Source organism: Mesoplodon bidens, assembly GCF_964165515.1.
Source record: "Mesoplodon bidens genome assembly, chromosome: 11".
NCBI classification, from domain to species: Eukaryota; Metazoa; Chordata; class Mammalia; order Artiodactyla; family Ziphiidae; genus Mesoplodon; species Mesoplodon bidens.
The window spans coordinates 67,693,342-67,713,510 of NC_138167.1; the positions used below are offsets into that span (position 1 = coordinate 67,693,342).

Consider the following 20,169-nt stretch of genomic DNA (forward strand, 5'->3'; position numbering starts at 1 on the left):
TGGGTGTGGCAGACCAGAGAGGTGGGTCATGAAAAACGGTGTGTGGGGAGTGGCCTGACAAGCAGGGATCGAGGCGGGGGCAGGGGAGGGGAGGCAGGGGTGGGCAGGTGCTCGGCCCTTGGTCCAGCTGCTGACTTGCCCGGCAGGGCTCTCTCGGGGAGGGCAGGAGATCACTGCATCCCCAAGCTTCCTGCTGGGGCACTGGCTCCTGAAAGGGGATCCGAGCCCACGATAAGAGGCTCGAGGCAGGTCCTTAGGAAACAATGGGTGGCTTGATGAGACCTGCTCTGTGATACTCCTGAGAAGGGAGAAGCCCCTGCAGCCAGTCCCCACTGGAAAGGAAATTGGGGGTTTCCGTGGCAACCAGCTCCCTGGGCACAAAGGCTTGTCTGTCTGCTGGGAAGGCAGCTGAGGTGTCTCCTGCAGCAGCCTCTGCTCTGGTGGACTGCGAGATGGAGGGAGGGACGTGGGGGAGCCACAGGGGGTCAGGGCCCCTGGTGCTTCCTAAAGAGCTGACAGGGCCACTGGGATGGGTGCACCCTCCAGGCAGCAGGGCAGAAGAAGGGGGTAGGCCTCCCAGGCAGCTGGAGGCGGAGGGGTTGAAATGTTGAAGAATTTATTATTTACACGTATAAAGAACATGAGACTAGAAACTGGGGCTGAGGCACAGTCAGGAAGATGATTCCGGCTCAGTCGGTGATGATAAGCTCGTCTACCCCCCAGTCTTCATAGCTCCCGTCAGGCAGGTAGCGGCGAATGATGATGGGAATCTTTCGGGCCCTGTGGCAGGGGAGAAGTCAAGGTACATGAGGGCTGGTGACCCCAGCCCTGCAGCAGAGGGACAGAATGTGCAGAATGCAAGGCAAGAGAAGTCTTAGCAGCATCCTCTTGAGACTATGAATGCACTTTGTAGGAAAGGAATTACAACAGAAAAAGTTCCTGCATCTCTGAGTGCGGGACTTGAGTCTGGAAGGGCTCTGCCATCCCATGGCTGAAGGGAGGAGGGGGAAAAGTAGAGGATGTTGGTGAGGCCAACTGCAGTAGGAACAGGGAAATTCGGACAGACAGCAAAGGTCCAGGTCTCATCAATGTCCTCCCCTCTCCCTTTGCCTGCCCCCTCCTCCCCCTCCCTCCTCCTCCCTGCAGGGCTGACTCCCAAACAAACTAAGGGTCTACAGGAACAAGAACCACACTTCCCCAGCAGGGAAGTGGGGGAAGGGTGTGCAGCAGAGAACCCAAGGGATGCCTCCCAGGGCTCTGGAGCAGTGAACCATGATCTGGGTGACTTACTTGAGCTCTTTCATGGCGATGAGCAAGGGATCTGTCTCCCCCTCCAGCTCCACCATCACGGGGGCACACATCCTGCAGGTACAGGGACAGGTGTTGGGGAGACTACAAACACAGGGAGGAGGGCCCAGAATGAGGTCGGGGGGGAGCTTCACAAACAGGACCAGATCAGCATCCCAGTCCTCACCCAGAAAGGGCACCTTCCAGGTAGGCGGGCACAGCGGATGCGGAGCGGCAGTTCAGGGGCACTGACGGCGAGGGTACGTGAGCGGGAGCCTGGAGACTAGACTTAAACTTTGCCTCCAAAGATACTGAATTTTTTTCCCCAAATCTCACTATCCTCATTTGTAAATGAAGACAAAAAGCCCTGCCACACCTACAGAACAATGATGCTAAAACGCTACTGGCTAACAAGCAAAGACTGAGTGCCATAGCTGCCCTCAGCCCTTTACAGAGTGCTGTATCTGAGGTAAGTACTCTTGTTACTTCCGTCTTACTGATGAAGAAACTGAGGCACAGACGGGTCAGTAACTTGCCTAAGGTCACACAGCCAGTAGGTGGCAGAACCAAGATTTGAACCCCGAAGGCTCCTCCCTACTGTGCTGCAACACCTCCCATTATTTTTAAAAGCTGGTGATTCACAAACTGAAGACCGGCACTGTGAACGGGACAAGTGTGAGCTTTCATCACCGGGCCGTGTGACGTGCGTCATGTCAGCTCCCCTGCCAAGGGCCTTCCCCAGGGCCCATCACAGACTCCTGAGCCTGCAGCCACAGCAGAGTGTTCCAGCACAAAGGACCCGCATGTGCAAAAGCTCCCCCTTCTGACCACTCTAACTCGACCCCCCAGCCCTGCCTCAGGGCCCAGCTTGCCTCATTTTCCTTCTCTGTCTTGGCAATGCCCCCTACAAGGGTCCTGCTCCTCCAGCCTCTACACAGGGCCTGTGGTGAGGCGCTCCCCTCCTTACCACCCTTCCATGACACCCCACAGCCATCAGGCAGGAAGAACCTCACCTGGCCCCTGCTTACCTTTCTAGTACCTTCTCATGCTACCTGCCTATATTTACCCCACATTCCAGCCATACCAAATTACTACAGTTCCCTAGACATACCCTGTTGTTTCCTTTTTTGCATCCTCGTACAAGCTCTTCCTCTCCCTACAGGCCTGCAAGAGGCTCAGATGTCTCCACTCTGGAAAGCGCTTGCGGAAGCCTCAGTGCCCTGACTCATTTTACATACGCTTCTCTCGGCACCACTATCACTACACTGTGACTACTTGTTTGAAGTTTTCCAACGAGACCTGGTGGCCCAGGATCCCAAGCCCTAGCACAACACTTGACCCACAGCAGAGGCTCTAGAAACAAACAGGCCAGTTGTAGGCCCACCTCCTCTAGGAAGCCACACTTATTGATTCCAGCTCAAGTTTACACTAATGGATCCCAAACCTGATAATCATCAAAATTACTGGGAAAGTATGCTAAAAATACAGGTTCCCAGGTCCTTCCCCAGACCCTTCCACCCCACTCTCTAGTGAAGGATCCTGAGAACCTGCATTAGCAAAGCTCCCCAGGTGCTTCTGATAACCAGCCAGTCTGAGAGCCACCAGTTCACACTAAATAATCTACTAATTTCATTGCTAAATATTCTGATGTCTGTTACTCCCCAAAGCCTGAAAATTTCCCAAGCGCAGAGACCAAGTTCTTTAACTTTCTCTATATCCTCTCTCAATAATTATTTGAACTTCCCCAAAATGTAAACCTTTAAAGAATGGGGCAAAATGCTTTCCTTGATCTGCATATGCCTTATTTCTTTCAAGATACGAATAACTCAACAGCAGTAATTCATCCAGCCCTACTATGTGCACAGGAAGTGTGAGAGTGCGCCCGGAACGTCTCCCCCTGTGGCAACCATTCAGCCGCCAGGTGGGGCTAATGAACCAGAGAGAGGCCTCATCCACAAATATCCAAGAAACATCTGTTCAGCATCTACTAAGTGCAGAATTGCAGGCCTCGTACTCAGGATAAGCTCCAGCCCTGGCTGTCCAAGGGCTTACAGCAGCCGGAGAACCACCAGACAGCACCCTAGCCCTCAATCGGAAAGAGCACTATAGACTAGACTAAGCTAGACCGAGTCTTGCTCCCCAAGGAAAGCAGCACGCTGGGCCTCGGTAGTGTTTTAAATGCCTGCTCCATACTGTCCACCAAATGCAAGCCCATCTTCTGAACTTGTCACTCAATGAACCAGTGACATCTTTTCCAGTCTTGTGCCCCAAGCTACTTGCCATTCCCCCACCACAATCCATACATGCCTGCCTCTACCTGGACCTTTCCTAGTGCTATTTCTGGCGCCTGGGATACCTTCAAAACCACCTCGCTTTAATTCTAATCTCTTCATGAGGCTTCCCCAGTCACCCCTGCCATTACTCCCTTCTCTCTTTTGTTTCTCTTGTAAAGCAGCAACCCCATCCGCCTTGGGTTCTGGGTATTTAGAACGGGTCCATCTCTCCCACCAGACTGTAAACACCTAGAGACCTGGGGAATTGTGTCTTTAATCATCCCTGCATCCCCAACAGGTGCAAGCACAATATCTTATTCGATGCTCAAAGACTTTAACTTGCATACAGTCTATTTGTCTGAAAAGTACTTTATGAATTATTCTTTCTGCTTGATCACGTTCAGCAGATACAAGCACTGCCCGATCAGTGTTCTGCAATGATGGAAATGTCCTCGGTCTGCACTACCCATCACAGTAGCCATAGGGAGTTACTGGGCACATGAAATGTGGCTAATGAGACTGAAACACTGAACTTCTATTTCGTTTTACTTAAATTTAAATGGCCAAATGTAGCCAGTGGCAACCATAACTGCGGTGCAGGCCTAGAGGATCCTGACCCCAGCGATACCAAAATCATCACACTGAGTGCAGCTCTCATTTCACCCAGACCAGCAAGGAGTACAACCAGGCTGGCAGGAGGCCTACTGCTGCCAAGTGGGTGAGGAACGACGTTGCCCGCCCATAAAGCCCTCTATCGAGGTGAACACGGCGGTCACCTTCCCTCCGCAAGACTGGAGGAGATGAAGCCCAATGCTGTTTAAAAACTTGGGCGGGGTGGGGACGGATGGATGCATAGATTGAGCATCACCACTCCGCCAGCACGCACCGTCCCACAACTCTGGCCCCAGCTTTTCTTTCAAGCCTAGTTTCGACTACTCCCTACTTGAAGCACCCCCTCCTCCAGGTACCCACCATTTCCCACAGCAGCTTGTAAGAGGCCTGGGGTAGGGCTCCTTTCCCCGGCCTCACGTTTCCCCGCGGAGGACGTCCCACGAGAGCCACAGTAACCTGCCCGTCCCCTCTCTGTCCTCCCACTTACTCTCGCCACAACGGAGGAGGAACTCATCTGACAAGGGAGCCTGGCGGGAAAAGCACGCATCTGCGGTCCAGCCTCTTCGAGAGTCCCTGCTTCCTCAAAGCCGCCTGATCTGTCCTCCACGATGCCCACAAACTTAGCAGGCAGGCCGACACCTGCACAAAGGGCCTCTGGTGGCTGCCGTGCCCGCGGCTGTGGGGGCGGACACGGAAGCGTCGCACGCTGCGATCCCCACCTGCCTGCTGCTAGCTCCTGAATCGTGCGAGTCTTCAACTAGCTCCAAGCTTGGGGGACAAAGGAAAGGCTGCTAATTTCAAACCCCCAACCCCCTCCCCACTGCTCTGTGCTTTCACGTTTCCAGCGGGACCTCTACAGGGAGGGCTCCCTCACTCCTCTGGGCTGGCCCTTGTCTATTGATTCAAGAACCACCTTAAGCCCAGGGGGTGCTGCTACAGCACCCCCAACTAACCAGCCCACAACGGTCGAGGGTTGATCTTATTTTATTTATTTATTTATTTCTGCTTCCCTAACTGACAGGCACTTGTTACACTCTGTGTTCTTATCACTATTCTTCTACTGTACTGTTATCTGACTTCTCAGATGTTTATGTCCTATTTCTCCACTGGATCACAAACTCTCTGAGGGCAGGGGGTCTAGCACAGTGCCTGGCACACAGGGACAGCACCACCCTTGTTTAGCGTGTGAGAAGAGGGAAGGTCTGTGGTCAGGTGCCAGGCTGAGCCACATCAACAGCGTGGAGGTTCCCTGTAGCCTGTCTGATGGACAAGATGGTGAGGAGGCTCATACTCACGCGATCTGAAGGGCTCGGGTGCCCAGCACACGGGCTCGCTCATACTTGGTCATGTATGGTGTGGTGATTCGCTTCTGGTTGGCCTGCGGTCGCTCTCCAGAAGGGAGGATCTCAACATTCTCCTGGCCCTCCTGGACACCAAGGAAGAAAAGAGGGAAAAATCTCAGGATGCATTATCGGGGGTGAGGGGCAGGATGACGACGACAACGATTATAACCACCACTATGCTACTGCTTGTTACGTGCCAGTGACCATGCAACTGCCTTATTAACACCTCATTTAATCCTCACAATAACCGTATGCAGTGGGGATTACAATGCCCATTTTAGAGGCTTGGAGGGTTAGCTAACTTGGCCAAAGTCTCAGACCTAGTAAAAAAGGACTCATGATCAGGGAGTCCAAAGCCATCTGCCTCATCCAGAAGAGAAGTCCTTGAGCATCCATACAAAGAAGTCCTTGAGCACAGACAACAAATCACCCTAAGCAGGAAGAGGAACAAGCACCCCATCTTTACATATTCATATATTTAACAATCACTTATTAAGCATCTGTCATGTGCCAGACATCATAATAGGTGCTGAGACAGAAAGCTAAGAGTTTCTGCTCTCAAAGAATACATCGTCTGGGGAAAAAGACAAGAGTAAACAAAACAACAAGTGCTATAAAAGTATGCAAGTGTGATGTAAAAGAATGAAATTAGAACACTCCCTAACACCATACACAAAAATAAACTCAAAATGGATTCGAGACCTAAATGTAAGACCGGACACTATAAAACTCTTAGAAGAAAACATAGGAAGAACACTCCTTGACATAAATCACAGCAAGATCTTTTTTGATCCACCTCCTACAGCAATGGAAATAAAAACAAAAATAAATAAATGGGACTTAATGAAACTTAAAACCTTTTGCACAGCAAAGGAAACCATAAACAAGACGAAAAGACAACCCTCAGAATGGGAGAAAATATTTGCAAATGAATCAATGGACAAAGGATTAATCTCCAAAATATATAAACAGCTCATACAGCTCAATAATAAAGAAACAAACAACCCAATCCAAAAATGGGCAGAAGACCTAAATAGACATTTCTCCAAAGAAGACATACAGATGGCCAAGAAGCACATGAAAAGCTGCTCAACATCACTAATTATTAGGGAAGTGCAAATCAAAACTACATTGAGGTATCACCTCACACCAGTTAGAATGGGCATCATCAGAAAATCTACAAACAACAAATGCTCGAGAGGGTGTGAAGAAAAGGGAACCCTCTTGCACTGTTGGTGGGAATGTAAATTGATACAGCCACTATGGAGAACAGTATGGAGGTTCCTTAAAAAACTAAAAATAGAATTACCATATGATCCAGCAATCCCACTACTGGGCATATACCCAGAGAAAACCATAATTCAAAAAGACACATGCACTCCAATGTTCACTGCAGCACTATTTACAATAGCCAGGTCATGGAAGTAACCTAAATGCCCATCGACAGACAAATGGATAAAGAAGATGTGGCACATATATACAATGGAATATTACTCAGCCATACAAAGGAACGAAATTGAGTCATTTGTTGAGTCGTGGATGGATCTAGACTGTCATACAGAGTGAAGTAAGTCAGAAAGAGAAAAACAAATATCGTATATTAACGCATGTATGTGGAACCTAGAAAAATGGTACAGATGAACCGGTTTGCAGGGCAGAAGTTGAGACACAGATGTAGAGAACAAACGTATGGACACCAAGGGGGGAAAGCCACGGGAGGGTGGGGATGGTGGTGTGCTGAATTGGGCGATTGGGATTGACGTGTATACACTGATGTGTATAAAATTGATGACTAATAAGAACCTGCTGTATAAAAAAATAAATAAAATTGAAAAATTAAAAAAAAAGAAGTTCCTGTGGATGTAATCACACCTTATGTACTGTTTTCTGTATAGCTTCTTTCACTCAATGTTATATTTGTAGATTTATCCATTCTGTTGTGTCTACCAGTACTTTGTTCATTTTCACAGCCATCTAGGATTTTACTGTTGGAATATACCACAATCCATATAATCGTTCAATTATAATGAGCATTTGGACTATTTTGCTATTATGCTATGGATTTTCTTGTACATGTCTTTTGGTCAACATAAGTATGCATCTGTGTTGGGTATACACCCAGGAGCGGGATCACTGGTTCCTAAAAAATATACATATACACTCCCCTTTAGTACATAACTCCATAGAGTTTTCCATAGTGCTGGCCCAATTTACACTCGGACCAGAATAATACAAATGTTGCTCTAATTGCTCCACACCTTTCTTCTCACTTGGTATTGTCACTGTAAGATGTTTGTTTTGTCTGGTTTAATTTTAGCCATCTCCGTGGGTGTGGAGTGGTGTCTTGTGGTTTTACTTTCCAGTTTCCTGATGACTAATGATGTTAAGCATCTTTTTTATATATTTATTAGCTATTTGGATATTCTCTTTTGTGATGTACCTGTTCAAATCCCTTGCCCCTTTTTGTATTGGATTTTCTGCATTTTTATGATTGATTTGTAAGAATTCATTGTATAGATGTACTTTCTTAGTTATATGTTTTGCAAATATCTTCTTTAACTCTTTGTCTTTCCTGTTCACTCATTTACTGGTTGTAATTTAATTCATCCAATGAGTGCCATTTCACTAATTTACAGAGTTGTAGTTGTGTGTGTGAGCATGTGTATTTAAATAAACAAAATGGAATATCAAAGCACTTCAAAAAATATATTAGCAAGAAAAAAAAAAGTATGCAAGTGTGCCACAAACTTAACAAGAAAGTGAGAGACATCTACCTCATACTGGGGGTTACGAATACAGTCCAGAGATGAGACTTGGGCTGGTCTAGAAGGATGAGTATGAGCTGCCAAGCTAACGAGGAAGGAAAGGGCATTCCAGGCAGGCTGAAATGCATGCACACAGGCACAGAGGAGGGAGAGAAGGTACTAAGTCTGGACACCTAATTGTGGAGTATGATTAGAGCAAAAGGTGTGTATAGGGTTATAGGCAGAAGAATAAATTCTATAATAAAGACTTAAGTCAACAAATATTTACTGAGTGCTTACTATATGTCAGATAGTATTCTAAGCACTTGGGAGAGTGCAGTAAGACAGATAAAAATTCTTTCTCCTATAGAACTTACATTATAATGAGATGAGAAAAACAATAAACAAAATTGGTTAAGTACAATGTGTAGTATAAAAGCAGAGAAAAGACAGGGAGTGCCAGGGTGGTGGTGTTGGAGGAAGGGGTTAATGCGGCAATTTTAAACAGGATGGTCAGGAAGGCCCCACTGAGGTGATATTTAACAAAGACCTGAGGAGGCTGAGGAGCAGGTCGTGTGCATATCTAAGGGAAAGGAAGAGGGAACAGCACAGTCAAAGGTTCTGAGCTGGGGTCTCCCTGGCATGACAGGGACAGCGAGAAGAGATAAGGTCACAGGGGGAGCAGGTGGCCAGATCGTGGAGGACCTTGTACATCTTTTTGGCATTTACTCTGAATGAGCTAAGAAGCCACCGGATGCAGATTCTGAACAGAGGAGAGACAAAGTGACTTAAGATTTAAAAGGATCACTCTGGATACTTTGTTGACAATATTCTGTAGGTGGAAAGGGCAGAAGCAGAGAGACCTTTTAGGAAGACCAACTGTAATCAATCACGTGGGTAGGTGAAAATGATGACTCTGGCAGCAGAAAGGCAAACAGCAGACTGAAGGCAGGAAAACCGGCAACACATTTCTGCAGTAATGTGGGTGAAAAGCAATAAAGATCCAAACCAGGCTGAGACACTAGGAATGGAGAAACGAAAACAGGACTGAACCACATATAGGAGGCAGAATCAATAGGACAGAGGTGGAAAGGGATCAGAAGGATAGAGAAGGAGGTTTCTGACTCAGAGAACATATAACCTCAGAGTGCCAGGCAGACAGGAAATCCCAAAAGAGGGCCTTCAGCTTCCTAGCCTTAAAAAAAAAAAAATCGAGGGATCACTCTCTCTCCAAGAGGCACATAAAGCACTTCTCCCTCCATCAGTCAAAAGGGACAGAAAGTCCTATTTTATCTATGACACTAGTAACTCATTCACCTAGTTGTTCAAGCTAGAAACATGGGAGTCATCCCTGTCATCTCCCACTTTCTCAGCCCCACATCCAAACCACCAAAATCTCTCTTTCATCCGTTTTCCCATCACCGACACTACCAGCACCCAAGTGCAAGCGACAGATCTCACCTGGAGGTCTCTGAGAGCTCCCTAATTGGGCTCTCTTTTACCCTTGTTCCTCCCCAATTCATTCCTCGCTGGATCATGCCGCTCCCCAGCTCAAAACTTGTCACTGGCTTCCCGATACCTTCACGCTACAAAATCCTGCCTGATCTTGGCCCTTACCTCTCCAGCCTTACCCCAGGTCACTCTCCCCCTCGCTCTTTATGTAGCCCCACCTTGCAGAGCTCCTGGTACGTAATCAACATTCAACACATGTTTGCTCAATGAATGAAGGGAGTATTTCAACTGTCAGTAAGCTAACTGCCCCAGAAGCCACGCGCTGTGCTCCAAGTGGACAAAAGCCTTCAGGCCCACCCTGAGGGGCTCCTCCACTACCCAGGACTAGATCTCTCCTCACTCTAACTGGCGGTGCCCTGACCACAAACGGGAGGCAGATGCATTCAGTCAGTCATCACTGGCTGGGCTAGGCGGCAGCTTGGGCTGCAGAGAGGGGAGCCCAAGGCTAAATACTGACCTCCTCGGCATTCTCCAAGTCATCTAGCCCTTCATCCTCCTCCACGTCATCAAAGTCGTCGCCATCAAAACTGTACAAGAAGAAGAAGCCAGTTAGAGCACCACTTAGTAGATCAAAGAGGGCAGAGATCTGTGTCTCATCTGAGTTACTAGCATAGGAGGCGCTCAGTAAATATCTACTTAATGAGTGAATCACTTAATAAATCATTAAGTCGTTGGATTTCCTCGTCTGAAAAAGCAAACAGAGCTTACTTTTCTACTCCCTCCTCACAGAGCCCTATTTCCATGCTCCCCTTGGGAGCAAAATTCTTGCAAGAGTTGTCCATCTTCACTGTTTCCGATTCTTCTCTTCCCATTCTGTCATCATCTCACTCCAAAGACTTTCACCTCCATGATTCCACCCAAACCATCCTTTCAAGTTTGTTAATGTTTTCCACATTGCTAAATGCGATGGACTATTCTCGTTCTCATTTAGCCTGATCTGTCAGTTGGCCCACAGGACCACTCCCTCTCACTCAAAACACTCCCCTCACTTGACTGCAAGGACACCTCACGCTCTTGGTGTCCTCCCACCTCACTGGCTACTCCTTCTCAGTCTCCTTTGCCGGTTTCTCCTCTCTTCCCCCGAAGCACTCCATGTTGGGATTCTCTGACACGCAGTCATCTCCTCTTCTCTACTGACACGCATCTCCTCTGTTTCTCAGCTTTGACTAATGTACTTATGCTGAGAACTCCCCTGTTTTTATCTTCAGGATAGACCTCTCCTCCAACACCACACGTCAGGTAATCTCCTGGGCTCTAGCTTCAAAATAAATCCAGACTTCAAAACCACTTCTCACCACTTCTACTACTATCACCCTAGTACAAGTCACTACCTTTTCTCACCTGGATTACTGCAAGCCTCCCAGACCTTTACCACCTCAAAGTCTCCCCAGACCCTCCTCTGGATTACTTCTATACTACAGACCTACTACGCAATTCACACGACCCCGCATTATGTCTATGGGCCTGCCCCCTCTTCTAGAAAGGGACCCCACCTGGAGAGCAGAGACTATACCTAATACACCTCAATATTAGGTATTGACACAGAGCCCGACTCAGCGGAAGTTTGCTGAAAGATACCTTTTTCAGTGATCCTCTCTGGACCCTCGAGCCGGGGTCTTTCTGTGCCCAGCCTCTGGCCGGGTCTATGCTGCCGGCTCACCGCCCTACCCTTCTCCAGCTCCGCGGGCCCCCTCAGCACCCCCAGTCCCCTCAAAACTGCCCCCCGACGCCTGGATCCTCAACTTCCTTCGACCCAGGCTCCCGCTTCACCCGCCCCTTGCGAGACTCCGCAAAAGTCACTTCGCTCCCGCACTCACTTGTCCTCGTTGTCTGACATGACACCCGCGCCACAGCTACCGGGTTCTGCGCCCCAGACCCGAGCGGAGACCCGCAAACTGTACGCCTCCTCCTCGCTCGACGCCAAGCGTACTCTGCGCCTGCGCCGTGACCTAGAGGTAATCACTTCCGGGAGGCAGGCGCGGCAATAAATGTGCGCATGCGCCGAGCGGTGCGTGCGCGTTACCATGGTAGCCAGACAGGCTAGCTGCGGGCTCTAGTCGCTGAGATCTCAAAAGTATTCCTGCGGCGCCCCGGGGCGGGTGCTGCTTCAGAGCCCTGGTTACGATCTGCTGAGCCCAACCTCCGCTCTCTGTGGGGAAGGGCCACCCAGCCGGGGTCTTACTTTAGGGTGAGGTTTCCGTTTGGGCGTGTCACCCAGCGGGCACGGTTACCCTAACGCCCCTTTCCTCCTGAGGCGACTTCTCTGACACAGGCGCCAGGTCAGGTTGAGGTCTCTGTTCGCGTGTGGATCTGCCAGTAGATCTGTTCGGGGTGGGAGGATCGGGCACTGTCGCGATGTTCACAGACGGCATCACGATTCTCTTGCGACTCGACCCCTGTTCCCAAACTATGGGTGGTTTGGGGGGTGTGGGAGGAGAGGTTGAATCTGAGAGACAGGGAGTGTCTCGTTGCGTTTTTCCCTCCTCAGAGCCCTCCCATGGCTTCCCATGAGAGGGTGGAGACAGTGACCAAAGGAACGGGGTTCTGGCGTTGCCCCAAGCCGGCCACTTACACCCCAGAGACCTGCGAGCTGCTCAGAGGTCAGTGCGTTAAAGGACACAAGAAGAGCGGTGGTCACAGTTACTCTCTGTAACTCAGTTCTCCCCTGCATGACTTATGGTTTAGCAATTGCTGTTTCCATTTTACATATAAGAAGCCTGGAGTTCAGAAAGCTTCAGGAGTCCTACAACTTGGAAGTGGCCAAAAGTCAAAGAACTAAGAATTTTAGAGTAGTTAACTCCCCTGCGTCCCTTAGATCACACTTTCAATTTCCCCAGGGAAGCTTTATTTCCTCCCCACCCGCCACCACAGTGCAACCAACTGTTAGGTGCCAGCACTCTACCAAATACCTTTTCCTTTGTGGGCTTAGTAGTCAGATACTTAGTGGTCAATTTCCTTCACTGGCAACCTGTAGTCAGATACCTAGTGTGTCCCGTTGAATTAACATCCATCTGCCCCTCTAGTTCATGAACTCCATCAGAACAGGATGCCTGTTTTGGCTACATTTGTAGCTACAATTGTAACTCCAGCCCCTGGCACATGCTTAATGAATACTTGTTCATTCATTCCTTCATTCACTCAACAACAAAAAAATTTAAGCCCACTATGTGCTTTAGACATCGTTCTAGGTGCTGAAAATAAAGCAATTAAAAAAAAAAGAGGGCTTCCCTGGTGGCGCAGTGGTTGAGAGTCTGCCTGCCAATGCAGGGGACACGGGTTCGTGCCCCGGTCCGGGAGGATCCCACATGCCGCGGAGCGGTTGGGCCCGTGAGCCATGGCCGCTGAGCCTGCGCGTCCGGAGCCTGTGCTCCGCGGCGGGAGAGGCCACAAGAGTGAGAGGCCCGCGTACCGCAAAAAAAAAAAAAAAAAAAAGAAAAGAAAAACAAAAAACAAGCAAAAATTCTTGGTCCCATGGAGCTAATATTCTAGTAGGAAGGTAACAAATAATAAGTAAGGTACATAGAACTTAGATATTGATGAATGCTATAGAAAAAAAACAAAACAGGAAAGGAAGGGAATTCCCTAGTGGTCCAGTGGTTAGGAGTCGGCACTTTCACTGCCAGGGGCCTGGGTTCAATCCCTGTTCCGGGAAACTAAGATCCCACAAGCCGCAGTGTGGGGGCGGCCAAGTACTCAGGTGCTGAATGCTGGCAGGAGGTGATACAATGTTAAATTTCAGTGAGGTGAGATGAAGGCATCTGCTTGCAGCTCTGGAGGCCTCACTGAAGTGCTTTGTCCTGCAGTGATGATGAAGGAATCCAGACTGACAAACTTCCAACAGCGCCACATCATGGACACCATGAAACGTAAGAGGCCATCTGCAGAAGCTTCCAGGGCAGAGGGATTCTGGGCCACATTTTTCATGCTTCTCCATATTAAGGAGTAGGGGACCTCATTTTAAAAGAGAAAAAAAAAAAATTGAATGGTATTTCTGACTCTTGCTCCAGGGGAACTGACTTTGCAGGGTCTTTGCTTCTTCCCCAGACATGGGTCACGGCACATGAGCGCCTCCTGCAGTCTGGCTCCAGCCAACCTTCCCAACAGATCACAGCCCATTGGAGACTTCCTGCCCAGCCAAATACTCTGAACGCTGTCAAGTCTACAAACTAATCCCGCCCTCTTACACACATACCATATGAGCTCTCCAGAGGAGAGGACTGTGTGTGTCTCATTCATAGTTTTTTTTCATTCATAGCTTAGCTGGCAGGAACAAGATTACTGGCAGGCTTCCAACTTAGGAAAACTATGCAAAACCTTTCCACAGCTCACCTCTAACCACACATTGTACTGTTTATTTTTAAGGAAAACAAAAAAGTGAATGTACATGGGCACAATAACAAGGTGCTCGCTAAGATCTTAAAAACAACCTTGCTTTCTGAGATTTAACTGAATCAACATGTAGTGGATCAGAACAAAGATCTGTAGAGTTACCTTTAAGAGGATGCCAGAATGTCCAAACCTGCCAAATTTCACTTGAATCTACCAATAGCTATTGCTGTCTCTCCAGAAAGAAGGTACCTATCAGGAGGCATCTGGTCAACCACAGAGGTATAGGGATGGGAAAGTCAGAGAGACAAATATCAACTGGCAGAGGGAGGGAGGCTCCGTCAGACCAATTCAGAAGTCAGATCTCCTTCCTCATTGTAGACAAGGACAACTCAGGCTGCCATTGCCTAGCACCACAACACAGCTGAGTCACATAACTCAATCTCCATACTCAGCAATCTACTAATCATTTGGGGTCCCCTATAACATGACTACAAAGAGAATATGCTAGAAATTCTACTAAAAGTAAATACCAGGAGACCAAGGACTGGGTCTGCCTTGTTCACCATGGTACCTTGGCTCCTAGGCGCTCAATATTAGTTGAAGGACTAATTGCATTAGTGGTTAGGGCAACACAAGTCAACGGTTTGCCTGGCAGTTTTGTTCTCCTTAAAAGACTTTTCTTTAAAATATTGCCTCCAAGCATTGGTGTTGAGTCTGGTTTCCTCTCCTAGAATCATCTCTCTATTCCTCTCTTCTTTTTTTCTTTTTTTCATTTATCGTATTTATTTATTTTTGTCTGCATTGGGTCTGCTGCACGTGGGCTTTCTCTAGTTGCAGTGAGCAGGGGCAACTCTTCCTTGTGGTGCGCGGGCTTCTCATTGTGGTGGCTTCTCTTGTTGCGAAGCATGGGCTCTAGGCGCGCAGGCTTCAGTAGTTGTGGCACGTGGGCTCAGTATTTGTGGCTCGCAGGCTCTAGAGCACAGGCTCAGTAGTTGTGGCACACGGGCTTAGTTGCTCTGCGGCATGTGGGATCTTCCCGGACCAAGGCTCGAACCGGTGTCCTCTGCATTGGCAGGAGGATTCTTAACCACTGTGCCACCAGGGAAGCCCTATTCCTCTCTTCTTAACCAAGTCCTACTTGTTGGTTTGAGGCTTAGTTCAAATTCTGTTGCAAGCCACAAATTCCTCTCCTTCACCTGAACTCCCAGAATTACTTGGGCCATAATTATTTACTGAGACTGAGCCAAAGGAAGAGGTAGCATTTGGTACTGGACAGGCAGAAATAGCAGAGAGAGTAGGAGGAACATTCTAGAAAGGACAGCATCTCTTCAGAGAAGAGAGATAAACCATGGTGTGGCCCTAGGTAGAGGACATGAGAAGGGAAGGGTAGTGGGGAACAATGGCAGCTCTATCCTTCTGGTTCCTCAGGGCAGACACCTCAGAGACATCCTATCTCCTCTTTCTCTTTCTCCCAGACCCCACATCCAACCCATCAGCAGTCCTGTCTGCTTGGTCTTAAAACCATATCCTGACTGTGACTACCTGTACCCTCGACCCCCAACGCTGTATTTTTTTTTTTTTTTTGGCTGTGCCACGCAGCTTGTGGGATCTTAGTTCCTGGACCAGGGACTGAACCCATGCCCGCTGCAGTGGAAGTGCAGAGTCCTAACCTCTGGGAAGCCAGGGAAGTCCCAACACTGTATTTTCAAGGGTAGCTAAAGGTCTTATGTCATTCCTCTGCTCAGAACCCTCCGATGGCTTCCCACCTCGCACACAGTAAAAGCCAGTCTTTCCAGAGGCCTACGAGGCCCGGTATGTCTCTTGCCCTCTGTGACCTCTGACCTCTATTCCCACTATACCCCACCCCTTGCTCAGTCCACTCCTGGCACCCTAACCTCCTGGCTGTTCCTCAGACACTCCAGGCACATTCCCACCTCAGGTCCTTTATTCTTGCCATTCCCTCTGCCTGGAATGCTCTTCCCTGAAATACCTGCAGGGCTGGCCTCTTACCACTTTTGGGTCTTTTCTCAAATGTCTCTGTCTCCGTGAGGCCTTCCCTGGCTACCCTATTTTTAATCGTAAATCCTGCTCTGACACACCCTGTGTTCCATCACTGTACTGTCACCATCACCATCTAACGTACTATATATTTTACTTGTTTTATCATCATCTGCACCCCAGATGTAAGTGCCATGAGGGCTGGGCTTCATCTTACTTACACTTTACCCCCAGTGCCTTGGGCCTGGCACAGAGTACACGCTCAATACGTATTTGCCAGATGGATGATAGAAGAAGGCTGGAAATGTAAGGGAGGTAGACAGGGGCCAGATCAAACCAGTGGCTGGGGACTGTGCTGAGCTGGGCTTTAAGGCAATTGAGAGGAGGGGCCAGTCAACCAGGTAGGAGGTGACACATTTGGCTGGCCTGGGGGAGGAGCCCCAGATCTGGGTCAAGGCAGTGGGGATGGACGGTAGGAGGGATTGGTGTCTAGCACCATCCAAACCATCCCTCCCTGCCCAGGGACCAAGCAGGTTTTAGGAATCCATCTATAGAAACAAAAGCACCAGGACGAAGGCTTGATGTACAAGAATGTTTATTACATCATCGTTTGAAATAGTTTAAAAAAAAAAAAACTGGAAATTGCCTGAATTTCTGAAACTAGGAGACTCACTGAATAAATAATGTTTCCATTCTAAGGACTAGTATACAGCTATAAAAAATAAGTTATATATAAATGGAGTGATCTGGAAAGATGTCCATGATAGACTGTTAAGAGTCTATTACTGAATAGAATGCAGTATGATCCAGTGTTTGAAACATGAATCTTATATATGCACACGTATCTTTGAACATGTTTATGTAAGCATCAAAAGGAATGGGCTGAGACCACCAAATTGTTACCATGGCTTCTTGTAGAGGGGGGCTCGGAGGGGAGAAGGGAAGACCCTTCTGTACTGTTTGACTTGTTATAACAGGTAGGGACCACTTTTATAAACTAAAAAAAAAAATGCCAGGAGGGACCCCCCCACCCTGACCCTTCCTTCCACAGGAGGAGACACTCTCCCCCTACAGTGCGGTCCAACTTCCAGCCAGAGGGTGTTGCCTTCCAAGCAGCCGGCCTCAGCCATCTACCTGCCTCCCATCCTGGCTGTTCGGTCCCACCTCCGGCCTGCCAGCATGTGCCAAGCCAACGGGGCCTACAACCGGGAGCAGTTCAAGCCTCAAGCCACCCGTAAGTGAGAGGCCTCCACTAGAGCCCCTCTTCTACCTCCCTCCGAGGGGGTAGGGGGCAGGGAGGCTTGCAGCCCGCGGAGTGCTGAGCAGGCAGCTTATCAAATTCGCACGTTGTTTATACCGATGTTCTTGAACCTCAGCACATGTTAGCTTGGGGGCACTCAGGGTGCACGGGAAACCAGTTAGGTGTTCGTTTTCATACATTTTTCCAGAACTCTCTTTAACCATTAACTGGTTTCCGCCCATCTCTGATGAATGTTTGGCGGTCAGGCATCACGGCCACTGTTCTCTCAAGCTCACACGGTGCCTGGAACCCAGGGCTCCTCTGCGCTGCAGCCTATTTCAGGGAGTCGTTCCCCCCGACCCGTTTCTACTTGGCACCTGACATGGCTCTTGGGCTAGCCCCTCCGACAGCTCCCACGCAGCCTCCCCATCCCAGCTGCACCGCGGCAGTCACTGAGTTTTCTTAGCCTTGCTCTGCACCCAGGCAACGTGTGGGTTTTGACGAAGCTCTCTTGTGGGTTCTTTCAACCCCTTCCTGCCTATCAGCTCAGGGGCACCCAGGGTAGAAGGTGCTGGGTTTGCAGAAGCCCTACCCATGTTACCCTGGAGCGAGTGTGCCCAACTGGGAACACGGACCGTGAATGGCGGTGCTCTTCACACCTTAACTAGGCCATGTCCGGGCCCGACAGGAGATCTGGAGAAGGAGAAGCGGAGACTCCAGAATATTTTTGCCACCGGGAAGGAGCCAGCGGAACGGAAAAGAAAGCCCCCTCCTGTGCGACAGGAGAACCCAGACCCTGAGCTGGACCGGTTTGAAGAACGTGAGCCCCCGATGGGCCAGTTACGCTGGGGAGGGGAGTGTGTGTGGAGGGGGGAATCCCTGAGGCGCAACCGCAGAACTGCTTCCTGGTCCCAAGAGAAGCAACCTGCCGTCCCTGCCATCCCTCCTGGGAGCCTGAGGGCCCCCATTGCCCTGTACACTGACGGCCCTTTCCCTTTCCAGTGGTAAAGGAAATCCAGGAGAGGAAAGAATTCCTGGCTGACATGGAGGCCCTAGGGCAGGGCAGAGAGTACCGAGGGATCATCCTTACTGAAATCTCCCAGGTAGGAGAAGCAACAGGGAAATGGAGCCGGGGGGGAGGGGGCGATGCACCCCTGTGAGTGTGGAGGACGAGATGTGAGCAGGAATAAAGGGTCAGCTGCGGCCGTTTCGGGAGTCCGGCTCTAGCCTCCCATCTGTGGTGGCTCCCGGAGTTCCTTCCCTGATCCCCAGCCTTCCCTGATGCCCTCTGCAGAAACTACAGGAAATGGAAGACCTGGACCACAAGAGGAGTGAGGAACTTAGGAAGGCTCTCGCCACCACTTAATCTGCCTCCAGAGGGGGGCGGGAGAGCCCAACCTCTACCACTGGAGCCCACCCCCTTGCCAAGCAGGGTCAGCCCCAGGTCAGCCCACCCACCCCGGCCTTCAGCCATGTAAATGGTTGTATAGCACTGCCCCCACCTAGGGCACCCTGGACATAGCACCCTAGAAAATGGACGTCTCAGAAAATGAGCTGATTCTCCTTGAGACTCTGCCCAGGGATCCTCGGTCAGCTGAGCCTCTAAGACCAGTCACAGATACAGACACATACACACACACAGTCTTTTCTTGGGGAAAGAGCCCCACACACAGTGAAAGCAAGGATCCAGGTCTCACCATCTTGGGTGTATGTCTAAGGGCATCCACTGGGCTCCCTTCCCATGGCCTCACCCACTGCGTGTCCCTGTGTCCGGCACATTAGGTTTTCTGAACTTAGTAATGAATATGATTCCTTTCTTCCTACCTGTCTTAGGACCTACTTATTTGACTTCTTATAGCTTTGGGCAAATATTTAACCACTGTGATTAACAGGCTAATAAAACACATTTAGCGTAGGTCATTACGCACACCATTTTGTTTTCAGAGGGATAAACCTTATTTGTTCAAGGAGTTAGAATTTTTCAAGTCCAGTTGGTTTCTAGCTGTTTTGCACATTTCAAGTGAAAATGGAACGAAGGCTCCTGGAGCACCCCATGGCCGGGCACTACGGTGGGTGTCGGTGTCACTCTCAGCTGATTCTCTCAATAAATGCCTGTGATGGTTCATTATCCCTATGTGAAAACCAGGGCTCACCAAGATGCTATGACCTGAGTCATTTAACTAGCAAGTAGCCTACGCAGGATTAAAAGTTAACTTTCTTTCCATCAAACGTACAGCCCATAGAAAGAAACCCAAAGGGGTGGGAGGGACCCAGACTGAAGGGGCCCTGCTTTGGAAGTGCACTCCCAGCCCGTGCGATCTGAGCCCGGCAGCCTCATCTCCGACGGCTCGCCTGTGCGGCCTGCCTCCAAGGGCTGCTGAGGAGACATCCGCCCACAGGAGCAGTGTCCCAGGCCTGGCGCACAGCACACAGCAGTCCCCATGTCTTGACAACCACAAGCCTTATGGTCTCCAGTATTCTGTCATTTTCCTGTCCCCATAAATCAGAGTATTTCAGAAATTTCCACCAACCATCCCACTTGGAGGAATTCAGGTAATCCTCTCAGGCCACATGACCCAAGTTTGGGTTTGCAGAATAAACATGGCCCTGCAGCTTCAAACAAATAAACAGAGAGGACCAGATCAAGGGCTGGGCTCTGGAACGTTCCATGAGAAGCCTGTATCCACACACCCTCCAGAACCTGAGGGCCAAGGGTGCAACATGACCAGGACAGCCGCCCTCCGCCTCGAAGGCCCCAGCACGTGGCCCAGGGGCAGCGAACCAGAGAACCCAGGACAGCCCAGGGCAAAGTCAGCCCACCCGTGACACCA

The 20,169-nt window shown here is 49.5% G+C and overlaps 2 protein-coding genes across 6 annotated transcripts; one reads left to right on the forward strand and one right to left on the reverse strand.

The window, feature by feature from the left end:
• Positions 1 to 599: 599 nt before the first annotated feature.
• POLR2F (RNA polymerase II, I and III subunit F) lies at positions 600 to 11,709 on the reverse strand. Its single transcript, XM_081249138.1, has 5 exons — positions 11,589 to 11,709; positions 10,229 to 10,298; positions 5,468 to 5,598; positions 1,291 to 1,362; positions 600 to 780 (listed from the first exon to the last, which is right to left on the reverse strand). The coding sequence occupies exons 1-5, from the start codon at positions 11,606 to 11,608 to the stop codon at positions 690 to 692; spliced, it is 384 nt and encodes a 127-aa protein (XP_081105264.1). The 5' UTR covers positions 11,609 to 11,709; the 3' UTR covers positions 600 to 689.
• An 88-nt stretch (positions 11,710 to 11,797) lies between these two features.
• Positions 11,798 to 20,154, forward strand: LOC308624888 (UPF0193 protein EVG1). Of its 5 annotated transcripts, XM_081248686.1 has the most exons (7): positions 11,804 to 11,959; positions 12,260 to 12,371; positions 13,575 to 13,637; positions 17,150 to 17,332; positions 18,027 to 18,158; positions 18,341 to 18,441; positions 18,633 to 20,154. In XM_081248686.1, exons 2-7 carry the CDS (start codon positions 12,269 to 12,271, stop codon positions 18,702 to 18,704), a joined length of 654 nt encoding a protein of 217 aa, XP_081104812.1. In that variant the 5' UTR covers positions 11,804 to 11,959; positions 12,260 to 12,268; the 3' UTR covers positions 18,705 to 20,154. The 5 variants fall into 5 exon arrangements, with proteins under 5 accessions (XP_081104810.1, XP_081104812.1, XP_081104809.1 ...); XM_081248684.1 differs by lacking the exon at positions 18,633 to 20,154 and having other exon boundaries at positions 11,798 to 11,845; positions 18,027 to 18,452; XM_081248683.1 differs by lacking the exon at positions 18,633 to 20,154 and having other exon boundaries at positions 18,027 to 18,452.
• The last annotated feature ends 15 nt before the right edge of the window (positions 20,155 to 20,169 follow it).

Bases quoted from the DNA above. Each gene is read 5' to 3' on its own strand.
- POLR2F (XM_081249138.1), bottom strand. From the start codon at position 11,608: ATGTCAGACAACGAGGACAA. The intron at 5,599-10,228 runs GTCAGTATTTAG...CTTGGTGTCCAG, and splicing joins ACTTGGAGAATGCCGAGGAG to GAGGGCCAGGAGAATGTTGA. The intron at 1,363-5,467 runs GTGAGTATGAGC...CTGTACCTGCAG, and splicing joins ACCCGAGCCCTTCAGATCGC to GATGTGTGCCCCCGTGATGG.
- LOC308624888 (XM_081248684.1), top strand. From the start codon at position 12,269: ATGGCTTCCCATGAGAGGGTGGAGACAGTGACCAAAGGAACGGGGTTC. The intron at 12,372-13,574 runs GTCAGTGCGTTA...TTTGTCCTGCAG, and splicing joins GACCTGCGAGCTGCTCAGAG to TGATGATGAAGGAATCCAGA. The intron at 17,333-18,026 runs GTAAGTGAGAGG...CGGGCCCGACAG, and splicing joins GTTCAAGCCTCAAGCCACCC to GAGATCTGGAGAAGGAGAAG.